The sequence below is a fragment of the Bombus vancouverensis genome, chromosome 10 (genome assembly GCF_051014615.1).
Source record: "Bombus vancouverensis nearcticus chromosome 10, iyBomVanc1_principal, whole genome shotgun sequence".
In the NCBI taxonomy this organism is placed as follows: domain Eukaryota; kingdom Metazoa; phylum Arthropoda; class Insecta; order Hymenoptera; family Apidae; genus Bombus; species Bombus vancouverensis.
In genome coordinates this window covers 12,940,008-12,957,586 of record NC_134920.1, presented here as the reverse complement: position 1 = coordinate 12,957,586, position 17,579 = coordinate 12,940,008, and the positions used below count along the sequence as shown (strand labels likewise).

Here is a 17,579-nt window from a genome sequence, read left to right as displayed (position 1 = left end):
TCAGAAAGAAGTTTCTTATCTTTTACAAGGTGTTTATTAAAAATATACGTATAAGGAAATGTAAAATCAAAAGTGTTATCCTTTCTATAATCAATTCTATAGTTCATTGGACGTCAAAGAATTTATGAGCAGGTAAATTTTATGCTAATTTCTAGAAAATTAATTACAACTAAAGTTGGAAACCAGGCAAATCTTTTATTATTTAAAATTTTTCTTATATTTCTCTATCGAATACAGCGTTAGAAATTCTCGTTGTTCAAAGTTGACGTATTTTCACTTGACGTTTATTTAAAAAGCTGCAAAATTCTTTTATCTTTTATAATTCGTTTTGATAGTCACGTGTCATTCTCAGCGTTAGTTTAGATATTGTGACACATATAGGATATTTATTAATGTCATACATAATTCATGACCGGCAATCGTTAATTTTATAAATTGAAATTACTATTCAGGTTAAAACAGGGCATCATCACGAACATGACTAGTATCTTTCTGATTTAAACCTTGATTTGGATCACCGTCATTAATCGCAAATGAGATTGATTAAATATTTCTTAACTATTTTTATTGTAAAGTAACATCGTTCACGAAATTTTGAAGTTTGTTACGTCGATATATTATTATACAGTATAAATAGCAGTGTACTTATACAAATAAATTCGATATTTTATAAAGAATTTCTACAACGATTAAATTATTTTCTATACCTATAAAAACTTAAAATTATATTAAATTATATTGGAAATTATGTATTAAACATCGAGAAATAAGCTATCATCTATACTTATAAGTATTACTTAACAATTTGATATAATACTTATAAAATACTTAGGTTTGTCGACGATCTGAAATGGCAAAATTCAGGTATTGATTGGAAACATGTATCGAATCATATGAAAATTATTATATTTCTATTAAACGTATCACGTTTCAAGGAAACTACGTGTAATGAAAATATTATTTGAAAAGAATGACATTTCAGTTCACACCTATGCACCAACGCGACGTAATATAAATAATAAGACAACGAAATTAACTAAATCACGTATACTCTTTAATATGGAATTTCCGCAGCAATTAAGTTGCTTCTTTGCGTATCTTCCGCTGTTTTATAGTGATGCCTCTCGCAGAATTCCTGTATTCTCTGACAGGCCTCCTCCAACATATCTATGGGCACCGTGATGACCAGCCTCATGTACGACGGATAATCGAAGCACTGTGAAAAGAATTGAGAAGCGCTTAATCGACGAAAACGTCCAGTCGAACGAGTGCTCGATTTATAGGGCGTACCTGGCCAGGAAGGCAAAACACAGACTCCTCCATTAGCAATCGTTGCACGAATTCGAGGTCGGAATTAAATTCCGGAAAACAAGGTAGATCTATGTAAACCTGGGGGACCGATAGGATAATTTATAGTCAGTAAATTGCGATCTGCTACCCTTAACGTCGGTGTGTTTACCTTAACGTTTAAATCGCGTCTGATTTTCGCCTAATTACACGAAATATTTACACGGATGGCAATTTCAATCGAATCGCCTTGTAATCGAGTTTAATAACGGTAAATAAGGTACTGTTAAGAAACTTTGGAATTTCATTATTCATATACATTACATAACATGTCGCGCATGATCTACTTCCCAAACTTATTATCGGAAACTGTAAGTAGAGCAAATTGGATTTACACTCTGATTTATGGTAGATTTAGGTACATTTTGTTTTAGGAATTGTTACGTTCTCCGTTACTTTTGTTACTTTACTTCCCTTTGTATTCATATCGCGAGACATAGACAGAGAAATTATTAACACAGATTAGATGATTACCATCATGTACATTGCTCCGTCGGGCATTATTGGTTTCAACCCTGAGATTTTCTTCACACAGTTGTACGCCGTTTTCGAGTGATCCTAAAAACGAAAATGAACATTTGATCATTATATCGTGGCAAATTTATAAAGAAAGGTATATGTAGTTACATCCAGGAAATTAAAAATTCGTGTAACGTGTTAACTCTTCCCCGGTTTAACAGATTAATTAATTGATGTTCCGCCTAATTTAAATTTTGTTATATTCGTAAATATCCCGCGTGAAATATAACCCTCGCGATTTTCGAGTTTGCATAAATTTCTAGAAGGTACTTAAGATAACAAAAACCTACATGCAACATTCTAACGACGCCATCGTAAAATTCCTGTGGCGTGTTCTTCAGAATAGCGGGCAACGCACCTTGAATAAGCGTGTTGCTGCCGATAATTCTCTGACTTAGACAACGAAGCGCTTTCCTTATCTACATAAGAGAATAAGAAAAAGTAATACAATATATCGCACATTATGCAATTGGAAATTCTTATAAGAAAGAAAAGTACGAATTAAAGTTCTTCGAAAGCAAAATTTTGCTGGAGCTCACAGTCTCGTCCTTTGCTCGACTCGTTGATTTCTTCGATTTCCTTCGTTCTTCCTTTCATTCTTTCTTTTTTCTCTTTTTTTTCCTCAACACGAAAGTAAGACTCGAGCAAAGTTGAGGACACGGTGAACGGTGCCAAGTGGAGAACTTTAACGATGGGATAAAATTTAATCAACGAAATTTAATCCAAACGCGATAAGGCACGGCGCAGAAACAGATCTGGTCGTTCTTGTTACGGAAACAATACGAAAGGAGAAGCAATTATTTTCAAGCTTTCCCGTATATAGCGTATCGTGCAATTACCCACCTCCTTCTCCAGCACGTTTTGACGATCGTGAATGATTATCCAGCCCATACGCCAGCCGGGCACTAAAAATCTGAAACATCGGTGAAGATTACCGTTTACCTGGTAATGCGTCCATTGTTGTAACTCGATTATTACTAGTGCATGCTCCGAGTCACATCGCTACATGACAATAACCAAGCAGAAAGTGCAGAGAATGATATACCGCTGGTCTATAATCTTACATTAAGATTTATATTTAAATTATAATTGGGAAGTTTTCTCGAAAAGGGGACCATAGAGCAAAATGGTGAATTGAGTAAATTGCCCTGGAAATTTTTATCCTAGTTTCTGATATTAGCTATAAATAAATAAAGTATCTATATCCTTGCAATAGATCTACGAGTCCTGTTTTTTTAGAGAGTAATTTACGAACTCCAAAGGTAAAATTGAAACTAGTGTCGAGAGCACAATTAGAAAATTTATTGACAATAAATTTCTTCTTTAAGACGGACAATAAATGAAAATGAGTAGCGAAAAATTAAATTACTACTCGATTTGAAGTAAATTCAAGCTTTTGAACAATGGTAATTTATCCAAAATTTGTCAGATAATATATTTTTTATCAATATTTAGAATATATTCCAACCTTTTGGCGATGAAACTATTTTTAAAATAGGAAGCAACGAGCATCGGTGTCCAGGTTGCGTGCGAACATTCGCCGCCACAAAACTTCCCGCTTGACCACCGAGAATTCGCTGTAATATTGATTCCACGATGCTCGTGCAATTATGTATACGGAATGTAGCCGTAAACCGCTGTAAAACGTCCCACGTAAAAACTTCACGAATGTATTTCAAGGAATGAAAATATCCAAGCGACGCGATCATAACATGCTAAGATTTCAAAGTTCATTTTTGCATACCTCTTCGTCAGGCCGCTACATGACAAAATAGGAACTTCCTTCGACAAAGATGCTAACGAATGGAAAGTCCGTCCTGGGAACACCTGGTAAGACAAAATAACGATGAAAGAAATGTAATAAATTTTTAAAATGGTAAAGATGGTACAAGATTTTTGGTATCTTGCAGAAAATTAAACGAGACTTTTATGAAGCAACGGTTGTTATCGAAGAAGCACTTGACTTGTTCGTTAAATTGATTCTTCCTAGCACGAACTATCGTAAAATGCATTTAACAAATCAGAATTAAAAAAGAAAACTTGAAAATCAAATTAAGTGGTTTCTACTTTATAGTATGACAAGATTCGATAACTTCATAAAATTCTAAAAATTAAAAAATTTTAATAAAATAAACCGTACAAAGCTCATCTGCTTAATGTTACTTAATATTAGCTATAGATTTGTAGAATATTAATTATATGACGTTCAATATCAAAACACCGTTCAGTGGGTAACTTATAGGTTGACTCGAATTGAGTTTAAACGTATATTACTTTATTATAATTTATATAATTTCATTATAAAATGAAACTATAAGGGCTGTATGTGTGCGTATGTTAATCACGTACCATATGCTCGTAAATTTCATCGGCAATAATTGGTATGTAGTAACGAGCGGCTACGTCGAGAATGTCGAGTGTGTGATCCTTGCTAAATACGGAACCGCACGGGTTCGAAGGATTGTTTATAATGATCGCCGCGGTGAATTCGTCGATCTGTGATTCCAAGTTGTCCAGATCGATCTCCCAGCCGAGTTCAGGCTAGAAACGTGAATAACCGACGTTAACCGAGTTCCTGCATGGAAAATATTTTCCTATGACGTAATAACGTATAATTAAATTATTTATTATGCATATACTTTAAAATTTTTAATTTAAAAAAAAGTAAAATAGAACTGTTTTTAAGACAAAGCTGTGATATATTCGATATACAAAATAGGAAGGAAAGATATTTATACAAATCCATCGTGTCGCAGCATTTTCGTATTATATTTAGTTAAGTATACCGCTTTGAAATGAAATTTTTCTTCGTTAGAATTAAGTTGTTGCTTTCCTTCGCAAACTTTTAATTACTTTAGCTAATTTTCTGTAAGATTCGATGGGTTATTAATAACTATGGCAGACGTTAAAGCAAATAAAACGATTTATGATATCAATATATAACATATTTTTATAGGTTTTCCAAGTTAATGGCTGCTAGAACAGTATTGTAGGCAATAAGTTTAAGTACCCCAATTTATCACAGCAACCTCTTACGCTATTTTCTCGCGATACATACTACGTAAGTACGTGTTCACGTTAAGTACTAGTATGTCTTCAACACACGAAGTAGCAAAAAAAAGAAGGAAACAACCTGTTCCGACACAACATAGCGGCACGCAACGAAATATGTAAATATTATTTCAGCATTTCGCGAATGGCCAGAAACTGTAGGTTTCAACGTATTTCGCAAAACTATGCAGTTGTTTCTAATTTTGTTATTTTCGTCGCTTCACGATATATTACGATGGGGCTGGAGCTTTCGATGATCTTTTCAAAAATTCATTTCAAAGGTACTTTAAAAGAAATTTTGAAAGAACGAGTAATATATCGTAGACTGAGAAGTCCTAATATATATTTTATATATATATACCGTTTATGACTATTCGATTAAATTATTTAAAATTTTGTATTTATAAATCATCCAGACTGTGCAAATCCAGAATGTATGATCATGTATACTCTTTTTAGTTGCGCGACGTTTACGGCTGGAATTTCCAGTTCATAATCTTGTTTGAAAAATTGTTTGTTTTTTCTGCGCGATCATAAATATTTTCAGGGCACCCAGTATACGTATGGTAGCTGGATCAATACTTATGTGTGGGCTTATAAGTCACAGAAAATGGCATGGACCATGCAATACGATAAGCCGCAAGTACCAGAACTTGTTATGCACAACTCAATCTTTGACAATGATGTATTAAAAAATAAGTTATTACCATACGTTGCACGAAAATGTTACGAACTATCGATTTTAATCTTGTTTACAGTATTAATTATGTATTTCGCGTACACTCCAAGAAATTTCATCCTGTTTTGTTAAAATATTCTATGTCTGACGTTTGAAAACGAATTGTTGCCACAAACAAACAAATTATTGAATTTTCGACTTCATAACTTCGACATCTTGGTTTGATTCGCTACAAATGGCGTTTCTCAATTTCTATAATCCTATTGAATTTTGAAATTTCTTTATTCAAAACTCTGCTGTTCATATACAGAAGCATTCGAAAACTCCAAAAAATTAAAACAACAAATACATCGTTTGTTAATAAATATGATGAAATTGTCGCACCTTTAGTTATTTTTTTAGTATTTTAAAGTCACGCGGTACACTTGCACAATAGAACTACGTAATATTATTAACGAAGCTTTACAAGTCATAAAATAGAAATTATCAACAGCAATTGCTTTTCTCAGTTAGTAAACTATTATGCAAGAAAATTCTAATATTTCAAGAACATCCAAAATCAATAATTTCACAGCTTTCTCTTTTAAAACATTCAGAAAGCGTTCATGTAGAAGCTGAAGCGAAACGGGAATCGTTCAAAAATTAATACGAACCTTGACATTCAATAACGATCCCGAAACAAGATCGCGTATCGCGAATTAATTTTTCATCAGCACGTGACAAATGGAAAATTCGTGTACCGAAAGTTACGCGCATACGGGCCACCTTACATACGGATAATCCACCTCAACTTCTGCATTATAACCCACAATCTTTCCCCCTCTCTCTCTCACTCTCTCTCTCTTTCTCTCTCTCCCTTGTAGACCACGAAGAGCCACGGTACCGTGGTTTTAATTACTTCTCTGTGGTAAAATAGTCCACGCTGCGCTGTCTGGGCGAGTGGGGAGGCATTAAAATTCGCGGCAAAGGAGACAAAGGAACGACGGGAAAGACCTCGTTATTACCACGAAGTTTAACATTTTACCGTTTTTTTCAAATCGAGGTACGTGTATACGCTACTTTTCAAAAGTATGTGGACACTTGCTTATTTTTTTACGGATAAATCGAATTACAAGAATTTCAGTCGTTATAATCATCATCGTACCTATGTAGCAAAATATTATGATGCGATTACATCGATTTCTAAAAGCAAACATGTGATAGTGAGACTGATGTTTGTAGTTGCTAAACCTTGCGTATTTTAAACAAAATATATATCATTAGTATAATATAAACATATCGATTAAATAAAGAATGTAAAAGAAAAGGCATGGAAATAATAAATTTTTCTTTATATAAAAACGTTGTCATCGATATCAGGTAAAATGCTGGTACTAAAATGCAGATGCGAGAATATTGGTGAACTTTCGAGATACGTTTATACTTACGCGTAACTCATAGGATTTTACGTTGATACCAAGACCTTCTGCAAGTGTTCGATAGATCGAGAAACCGGGTCGCGGTATCAGAATATTTTGCCCCCTTCGTGCTAACGCTGTTATACAGAGGTCGAGAGCGCAGGAGCATCCGCTGCATAAAATTACATCCTGAAAAAAGAGAGAATTCAGAGGATCGAGAATTAGCATTCCGTTTGAAAGCCATCTTTCTAATAAATTTGTGACTAAAGCCAATTAATTTGCTATAGAAATCGTGTATCGTGATCTTTTTCCACTCTGGTCAACCTGTACACGAGGAATTTTTAAACAAATCTAAAAATGTACACAGAAGCTGCAAGGTATTTAATGCAAGTATGCATATAATTCATAGAGGTCCAAAAACTATTTAAACAGTCGATTATCCGTTATATTAATAAGCCTCGATATTCGATAAAACCATCTTCGATATATATGTATGTGTTTAAAATCGCCATTCTGCTACGTGCTAATTTTTAACGAAATACGTACAAGTTTGTAGTAAATAATATCTTGTAGCTACTAACTACATTTTCAGATTAGTTTCAAATTTTACTAATATTATCGGATAAAGTTATGTATCATTACGATACTAATGAAGTTTCACAATCTTTCATGTAACACATAAAAGCTTTCTGTGGTAAGCTTTCAACCATTTTCGTAAGTTACTATCCGTGCAATTAACGCGACGTTAAAATCTATTTGAAAAGAAAAGAAATCCAGTGGTAACTGATCTGTGGAAAATTTAACTCTGCCGTATAAAATTAATAATTTAAAATGAAAGTAAAAATACGCGTTAAGTTTGGGATGTATTTATATCTTTAAATATATTCTCCTATATGAATTATGCTAGCGAAGAAAATGGGAAGAATATTCGCCTATAGCTACGCAGCCGTACATTAATTAAACGTTCGATGCACATGAAATCTTTAGAACTGTGAAAAAGCTCGGTTCTCGTCGTTTTTCCGACGTTCATTTCCTGGGGGTGCAGTGAATAAAGCTAATAGCAGATTCATTGCATGCCATACATTACAATTTTCGCAGCACAAGGGGAATGTTCCTTGCTTTATGAACATTTTTTTTGCAACAATATCGATTCTGTTCGGATTTCGAAACGGTGGGCTTTATTTTAAATTTTCACGGTGATATCTGAGTCCTGATAATACATTACTTTTAGATCTGTGGATTTTTTCTCTTTTTTTTTTTTTGGCATAACGAGGATAAAAAATATCAAGTATTAAATTTAATGACAAGTTGTTTAATCCCTTTATCTTTCTTCCCTAAAGGAATTACAAGGAAGATATTTTCCATTTACGTAAAAATTATTAATTTTGCTTCGTTTTATATTTTCAATACTTTTCATTTACAATGACACGAAATATCGAACTGCGAATATTAAATTTGTTATACACATAAAAGTACTTTCCAGTACCGTGTATGTGAGAATAAATTTGATCTTTACAATCGTGATGGATTGTTTAATTTTTCAACGAAACGTCGCATTGATTTATTTTCGACTTTTACTTATGCATATTGAAAATCATCCATCGGACGATATTAAAAAGGAAAATTTGTCTTTCGAAAGGAAGATTAAAATATATTTTCACGTGTGAGTATGAATCTAATATTTGAAACACCAATTTTTGTCTAGTGTCCTTTAATGGTGAAAGTTAAATAATTCTATATTTTGCTGCATGAATAGTAAATACGAAGATGCTAAATGTGCAAGATTGAAGTAGAAAATGCCTGGCTTCGCGAATATTACGAAATACGACGCACGCGAGCAATTATGAAATCGATTCGATGAAAATTAAGTTAAGAAATTAAAAAGAAAATGTAACAAATAGTAACACAGATTTATGGCAATAACACAACGAAAATACCTTCTGAAAGATGAACAGAAAATCACATGCTATCTAAATGAATAAATAAATAAATAGATAAATAAATAAAGATTTTTTAGCTAGAATCTAGAAACTATGATACGTTGACCATACAAGAACGACAAAGCAAACGAGAAAAATTCATTGATCGGAAAAACGATTGTTTGAACGGAACAGTGAAGCGAAGAGATTCTATTGATTTTCTCGTGATTGTATCGAGAACCGTAGATGCCGGACAGTTCGTAGTTAATTGATGATATTTCTTCTTTTAGAGAACGTGGTTTCTAGTTTGCGGCCGATCGTGCAGGGAAATTCGGTTTTCCCAGCAAACTTCGTCGGCAGTTCCGATCAACTAGCGGTTTAACTAGATATCGTATACACGTGCACGCAAACAACGAATGAATACACACAGAAAGGGAGCGGACACGATGTGCCTGCAGATGAACGAGTTTCTATAAGCGCCTGGTTACAGGTCGAGCTAATTCGAATCGAAACATCTTCTGCAAGATTGAAAATATACGAAGCTCGACCGCATCTCTATGGAAAACTGTATATTAGGTTGGAAACCTAATTGGACGATTCGATTATTCGTTGTGCAAGGAAAAAGGGAAAAAGTAAAATCCTGACAAATCGCTAAGACTTCTTTAAAAAGCTTAGATACGCTTAGGGTAATTTTCGAACGTTCGTTCACGATCGCACAAAAAACGAGAGAATATGCTAGGCGTCACAGTCGCAAAGTCGTTGGCTACTTTTGTGACATCGTGACATTTAAGCTTCATGCCCAATTCGATCGTGTTCAACTCGAAAAAATACTATGGTAAAGAGAAGAAATGAATACAGTCAGTGAAGAATAATTCATTATACTCGACTAATAAATTAACAAAATCAAATGCGATACATAATGAAAATGCAATGCATCTGATATTTCGATATTTCCATTTCAAAGTTTCAGTGTTAATGTTAAACCTGTCGATCGAGGAACATAATTTATATGGATATGCATGTTCTCTAAAATGTTATCCAAATAATTCATCAAATAGGGCAATTAATCAGACTTCGAATGTAATTAATACACATGATTTATTTGCGTATGCAAAACAAGGCGTAGCCGGAAGTAATCTGTATGCAACGCGGCTTTCAGTAGCACAGTTCTCTACAGATCGATAACAATATGGAATAACCAGATGCTTCTGCGTTTTCTTTACCAGCATTCAATTTTTCCTATATCGTTGTCTTTTTCCTTCTCGTTAGTAATAGGAACTGATTTTGTCACGATCAAGTATTATTATGTTAGAGAAATAGATTCGTGCAAAGATATCTTAATAGATAAAGTCATAAAAATTCTCATCAGTAACAATTTCAAAAAAATTGTCAAGTTCATTTTTTGTTTAACACTTTTATGAACTTTGTAACATACCTTTTCGAACCGCATAAAAATCGCAACTCTACGAGGTTCATCGATTAGATAGTTTTTCTTGCAAGTAGCGTTCTTTATCATACTTTTTACATGTTCAATAATTTTAACAGATATTTGTACATACTAAGATTACTGTAGAATATTTCAAACTATTAAACATGCATTCGCCGTAAGTCAGATTGTTATCGTGCTTTTTTACAAAAACTGTCACAAAACGTAGGTAATTAGTCTCTTTAGAAACATGTACAGAATTTATGATAATAAACCGTTTTTAATATATTACAATCTGCTACAAATTTAATTCCGCACTCGATATTTCCGTATAAATTATATCTCAAAGTATGTCATACCGTCGCTCACGCACCGCATGTACTTTCATTTCATATTTCAAATACATATATTAAACAGAACATTCGGACAAAGGTAAAGCGATATACAGAATTATGGATAAAAAATTGTTAATAAGGAAGCAAAGAACGGAGAATTAGAATATTCATCTTTGCTAGAAAACGTCCAATAATTATCACAAAAAATTAGTTTGCAAATCAAAAGTCTGGAAATGAAATTCTATCCTTCATTAAACATTTAATAATGCTTTATTGTATTTTGCAATAAACTTGACGTGAACGCCAGGAATGTTTTTATTAAACATTGAACAAAAATAATTGCCATTTACGCATTTGTAAGGCAATAACAAACGGAGTTTTAACATCGATACCTGTCCTCTGTCTCGTCGATGGAAAAAGTTAATCGAAAAATGTATATCAATCGTGACTCTTAAGTGACGTATGAAAATTTCAAACGTTATTAACAGCGACTGTTTATCGAATCCAACATTTTGTGTCGCTGGAAAATGACGAAGATTGAAATTATACATAATCAACGGTACGAAGTATTAGCTTTAAATTCAGTCAGAGTTTTCTATTTGTGAAATAATTAATCTTTCAACGTAAAATTATGTATTTTCCTTATTTCTGGGATATTATTCCTTTTTTCTTTCATCTGAAGATCAACATCGCGTCGACAATACGATTATCAACGACAAAGAAAAGGGACAATTACACATCATTTTATTCATTAATTTTGATTTCTTAACCAATTTCAATAGATCATGGTATTAACGATTAAGAATTTACCTTAGCATCCACTTTTACGAATTCGCTGGAACTATATTCCGCTACGGCTTCCCTTGCGCTTTGGTGACCTAAAATAATATTGCGTCATTAATTATTTAAAAAATAAATCGGAACCGAATTTAAAGATCGATTCGAACGATAATTTTATAACAGATAATAAATAAAATATTTTATCAATCTCATGTTAGTACAATTTCTTTCTATTGAATTATTAATTTATTATTAGTACCTGTGCTAGGTGCGTATCCATTATACAATTGAGAAACGAGACTTTGTTGAACAGCATCAATTACTTCTTTGGGTGGTTTTAAATTTCCAAAAGTAGTTGGATCACCTAAAAATAGAGAACTTCTTGGTAAAATACTTTAAACCATTGATTGACCTTAATGATAGAATAATTACAATTATTCGTCACGTAAGAGAATTGAATGTAATATATAAACATCTCCAAACAATCGATCGACGACTATTCCGAATTTCTGATTTTATCTTGAAACGAAGCATATTAAATTTGGGAATAGGCGACCGTACGTGATAAATAGTTCAAGCTACGCGAAAAAGTGCTTCACATAAATTTTGTTATTAAACTTTTTAAACTACTTTATCAATTACCTCTAAATTTAATCAATTTCCATATATTTGATATATAAATAATAAACATTTAAACATTTTCTTCAAGTAGATTAGTAATACGATGTTTCATTAACGTAAAAATAAAATAATTATAAAGCATATTCTGTCGATTAAACTGCTCAGAGCGTACTCATTAGATTTGTTGTTGCCAATTCTAAATTTAAATAGTTTTTTTTATGAAAAGCTACACGTGATCATCCAACGTGATTCAAAGTATTTTTCTTCTTTTTCGAATCATCGTCGAAGAAAACAAAATATATTCGTACGTATATAAAATGCAAAACGAAGAAATCAATTATCTTAACTTCTTTTTTGAAAATTTACAAACGTTACGGACAGTTTAAAATGGCTCACAATTCTGTTATTAAACGAGATAGCAAAAAGGAACAAACGAACTAATTACACGCGAACAAGACCACGATAAGCGCGGAACACGAAATTATCCGGTCTCACGAGATTCCTTTTCCAATCCCAGAAACTCGTAATTTAAAAACTATTATCTGTCTCTGTCTCGTGCTCTTTTTCTAATATCTTCTGCGTGCAAACCAAACAGTCATTACTTCAAATAATTTGAAACACTTTATTAACGTTAGCTTGTCAGTTTGCTTGATTGGAAATTAGATTAGAAATTATTAGTACGCAAACGAGTTACTCGATTTCAAAGCAACTCGACCGATCTTCCGCTTAAAATGACAGGCGAGAAATAAACTGTGTATAAAGGAAAACCTCACCGATGGATAACGAGATCATGGACTTAGCAGGATTAGGCTCGACCACGAGACATTCCACGATGGATCTTATGGGGTTGTGTGTTCTTCTCGCGATATCTGACGCCTGAACGTTCCATTGGTCGCGATATACCGGCGTCGACATCTCCAACTTGGAAATTTCGAAACCCCCGAACAAAATCCCCTCCTTCGTATCCGTTAACAACACTTCAAAATTCACCACGTCGTCAAACGTTCACGAGTCGTTAAAATGTACCAGCAATGTTGAATGAATTTCAGTCGTTGAGGTTTTCTTATCCAGAAGAGATCGAAAGATCAGCGAACGATAATCCTTGATCAAGCGGTGTTCCATCACTGATCGTGAGAGGAAATCTGTTCTCTGGTCTGTCATATAATCGAAATGTTCCACTGTAGGTTGGGAAACGAACGAACCGGTCGGATTAGTCGGCTAGATTCCACACCTTCTTTCGTAATTAATTTAAATCGGTTCTGTGTTTACGTAGATCGCCCTTGTAGTTTCATCGCTAGATATTACCAGATCGCACGTGTTTAGCAATGTATTTCTATTAGCAAACTATCAAGTCATGCGACGAGTAAATCCTCTCGCGTCTTGAAACAGAAAATATATGTAATTGTAACGGCGTAGCTTGGAACGTTGCAGGGTTTACGGGCTATGCCATTCCACTTCTACGTTCATGAAAATTTTTCATCAACGAACAATCTAAAATTTTAATCGAAGCAGCTTTAGTGGAAACAGCTTCCATTATACTCTAGCACGTTCGATATAGATGTTTGGAAAACAGTAACTTCAATGGGAAACGATTTACAGAGTAAACTTGCATATTTCGAGGAAACAAGCAGCGAATACTAATTGCTATGAAAATAGAAGAAGTCCGTTGTAGGATGGAGGACGAATCGAACCGGTCGGATTGGTCGATTGGACTCCACACCTATTTTCATAGTTTATTCAAAACGAATTCAATTCTTTGCTTACGTAGATCGCCGGTGTTTGTTGATCATTTTCTCCCGTCGTGATCTTGTTGTCACGCGCGAACAATCAAGAGATTGGCCTTCCTGAGTTTGCCGAGATCGAACTTTGCGATGCGAATAATATTCTTGCTTTACTTCTTCGATTCGCCTTTTTTTGCCTGTATATGATTCGATCTCGTGTGATTTTATACGATGAATATGCATAGCGTGGAAGATAAATAACGACCAAAGAATAATAAAAATTTATATTTGTGAACACTATGTGTTGTAAAAGATATCACGTGTACGATGTATATCCAATTAATTCTGTTTTCATTTGTATTTCGTATCTATGGTTGTAAACGTACGATATTTATCCGTAAATTATAACGTGAAACAGCAAAGATTTCCTATATAATTGCTTCCTTTGAAATCGAATTTAGAAAGAACGTTGTAATTCTGTTTTTTCCACAACCTCGACTTCTCCGACGAATAAACATTGTAGCAAAATTAAAATTCCTACTTTAGAACCTTTGAGGATTAAATGCTGCTAGAATGTTTATCTTCGTACGAAATCATAGAATGTGTAGAAAGATAGTACCTATCTAACATATTTACCGTAACCCTGCCATAATCGCAAATCCTCTTACATTTGTTCGACATTTATCAACAATTAATTTTATTACAATAGATTATAGATCGATTAGTTTCTATGTAATAAATATTTTGATTAAATAAATGTGACACTTTACATTCTGTCTTGAAAATTCTGTCCATACTTTTATCGACTTAACAAAATCAACGATTTTCAGGATTTTCATTTTCACTGAATTTTTTACGATTTATTGTACTTTCGTAATTTTTCGTATTATATGGTAATAGCAAGGAAAACGAATCGGAACTTTCGTAGCGTATCTTAAGGGGTTTGACACATTTTACGTCGAATCTACTTGGAAATGACAGTATACGCGTCGAAGCAAGGTCTCTGTGTTTTTGTGGCTCGTCTTCTCGAACTATGATACATACACTGACCCCACCGAAATTCCTAACATCGTTTATCGATACGAGCGTCCTTCGTATATTTTCGTTAACTAATGTAATTTATGCGCCCCGTGGAAGCACACGGTCTCGCATCTTTTACGCTTTCGCGTTGTGTCAATGACTACTTTGTCGTTTGTAAATAATTCAGGAGGTTTGTTAATGTATGCAAACGTATGCTAACAAACCTGATAAAACCTGATAAAACAGAGCTAGATGTGGATGTATATTACAGAGAGCTGGAATATTACGTTTGAGGTTCTTGTATAAACGTTTACTTCCGTTTATTTTGATTTTCTACAAATGAAAATTCAACTTTCAGTTGCTTCTCCTTTAGAAATATCGTCCTCCAATTGCTGACCTGACTTATACCGATACTTGACATGTTGCAGATAAAACTAGAATTTTTTCCATTACAATGTAAGTTAATTTACCTATAGTTTCACATACATTTTATTCTCGAACTTGGAAATTTGAATTTAGTACTAAATCTGATAAAATTTGAATGTCATTTCGTTTTTACTTGATCTAATTATTTTTATTTCTATTTAATTAATTACGACTAAACAAAATACCTGTTCTTGAACTTAATTAAAATCGCAGATAAAAGAAAATATCACCTGATACCGATGAAAGTTTTCGACATCGTGATGTAATAATAACTAGACGTTTGAAAGTAATACTCGATGAAATAAAGAACAATCATATGCGTTTATTCTAGCAAAATAAAGTATTCGTTAGCTTGTAGAAGTTTTCCCACTACAAAAAGTACCAAATGAAAATCATCCTATGGATTATTGAATTCTCGTTCGCGGAATCTTGTCGCGGAATGAAATTTAAACTACACAGATGCCGCCGTTTGTTTTATACATCTGATTTATCTATCTGATTAAGTTCAACGAAGAATCGGAAATTCGCAGAAACATACATAGAATCTGGACCAACTAAAAATGATCTAGTTTCACGGTTTTTGAGAACCGGCAACTCGTTATTTGAATTGGTAATTCGTTTCAGCCACTTGAACGCGTCGACGCACGCCGACGTCATTAAACTTATTCGATCGATAAGATATTGGTACCAATGATAAAGTCTCCTTCGCCAGATTTAAAGACGTTTCTTTCATGTTACGTGATAATTACACTTATGGTTTTGTGTGTAATTCGTACACATTTGTGCGTACATTCGAATAAGTTTAATAATACGTAAAATTTTGTATTCCTATGTTTCGATTGTACAAGCACTTCCGTGTCTGCGCGTATTACAACTAAAAACGTTAGTACAATTGCCAACTACATACCAATTAATATTTCCCACGTTCTGCTGTCGACTACAATCGACGCGGCAATCAAGAGTACGATTCTTCATGCACAATTCACGACGCAAACATGACACGCGTCTCTGTTATTTCAGCGAAACGGAATATTTATTACGATTCACATCCACCTCCGGATTCATAAGCCTGTAATTGGTATTCAATGAAAATCAATGATAATAGGGAGGACGAGACGCGAAGGAAAGCGATTTACTCGCGACACCTGTACCTGATGTGGTTGTCGCGCGTGTGAAAAGAAAAGAAAGAAAAAAAAAGAATTGGAAAAGCAGCTATGCGTGGAAACGAACGATTCACTGGCCCGGTAACCGGTCGTATGCACGTCATCGTCGCTGACGTGTCGTATTTATGGTCGGAAAAACTGTCGTTCCGATATTCTGGTCGCCGCGCCAATGAGAGCCCCGCAATTAAAAAGAAAACATATGCTAATAGGTCGAAGACCGGTCCCGAAAATGGAATAGGCAACGATACGCGTGTTCCACGTGTCTATAGGTATAGGAAATCTCGTCTGTGTTTGTCCACCATAGATCGTGTTTGCATTTTAACCAGAGAGACTAGTAGCGAATCGTTCTTGGATCGAAGCAGGTTTCGTTCAAGGTGAAATCGTGCTCGGTTTCAACTTTTTGAACGAAACTTGGAATATTTTTTGTATCTCCATGAATTTCAATTCGATCGGCATTCCGTACTTCGATAGGAATTCAGCTTTTTGCTAAAATTTTTACTAGTTACGAAACTTTTGTCGCATCATGGTATATACATATACACGATGATAAATTCTGTTTGGTTAATTTATAGCGTGTCTTATGTTTTACGAAAATTGTTACGTCCGGTGACTCTTTACGTTCGAGGCGGCCACCAACCGTGCATATAGAATTAAACGGACCGCGGTAGTCCGAAGGAACCGTCATAAAACGAGGCTTTTTGATTTACCGTTAAGGCCGTCAATTGGCATAAAACATCGAGTCAAGAGGTTCCTTATGGTTATTGCTCCATCAGGTAAAAACGTGGCAAAACCCCGCGATTCCGCAAGCGAACAGTGGAGGGGGGGGGGCGATCACCACCGAGTAAGAGTTTTCCTTTGCAACAGCATCGTCACCGGACTTCAATGGTTCATCATCTTTAGAACAGTCAACATCTCTTTCCCGGGTTTACACCCTTCGATCATTCAGCTACTTCATTTATATCTACGCACCAGCGTAACTATCTTCTCTACAAAGTTGTTGGAAATATATAATATCTCTGAACTGTTAATCAAGTGTTATGCTAATTAAACTACCTCTATTGTCCTAATCGAGATAGGGGATCGATCAGTTCGTGGCGTCGATCGTCAAATCGTAACGGGAAATTACGATTCCCGTTGACGCGCTTCCTCGAGATCGCGTCTCTCCGCGAACGTTC

At 34.4% G+C, this 17,579-nt stretch overlaps 1 protein-coding gene across 3 annotated transcripts; it reads right to left on the bottom strand.

Annotated features, from left to right (window-relative positions):
• Nucleotides 1-884: 884 nt before the first annotated feature.
• Tat (Tyrosine aminotransferase) lies at nucleotides 885-13,609 on the bottom strand. 3 transcript variants are annotated; one of them, XM_076622112.1, is made up of 11 exons: nucleotides 12,848-13,609; nucleotides 11,713-11,817; nucleotides 11,484-11,551; nucleotides 7,024-7,182; nucleotides 4,216-4,407; nucleotides 3,611-3,693; nucleotides 2,710-2,779; nucleotides 2,157-2,285; nucleotides 1,822-1,905; nucleotides 1,291-1,389; nucleotides 885-1,238 (listed from the first exon to the last, which is right to left on the bottom strand). In XM_076622112.1, exons 1-11 carry the CDS (start codon nucleotides 12,987-12,989, stop codon nucleotides 1,110-1,112), a joined length of 1,260 nt encoding a protein of 419 aa, XP_076478227.1. In that variant the 5' UTR covers nucleotides 12,990-13,609; the 3' UTR covers nucleotides 885-1,109. The 3 variants fall into 3 exon arrangements, with proteins under 3 accessions (XP_076478227.1, XP_033201858.1, XP_033201859.1); XM_033345967.2 differs by having other exon boundaries at nucleotides 885-1,216; nucleotides 12,848-13,605; XM_033345968.2 differs by lacking the exon at nucleotides 2,157-2,285 and having other exon boundaries at nucleotides 885-1,216.
• Nucleotides 13,610-17,579: the final 3,970 nt, after the last annotated feature.

Bases quoted from the DNA above. Each gene is read 5' to 3' on its own strand.
- Tat (XM_033345967.2), bottom strand. From the start codon at position 12,989: ATGTCGACGCCGGTATATCGCGACCAATGGAACGTTCAGGCGTCAGAT. The intron at 11,552-11,712 runs GTACTAATAATA...ATATTATTTTAG, and splicing joins TGGATACGCACCTAGCACAG to GTCACCAAAGCGCAAGGGAA. The intron at 7,183-11,483 runs GTAAATTCTTAA...CTCTTTTTTCAG, and splicing joins TCGTAAAAGTGGATGCTAAG to GATGTAATTTTATGCAGCGG.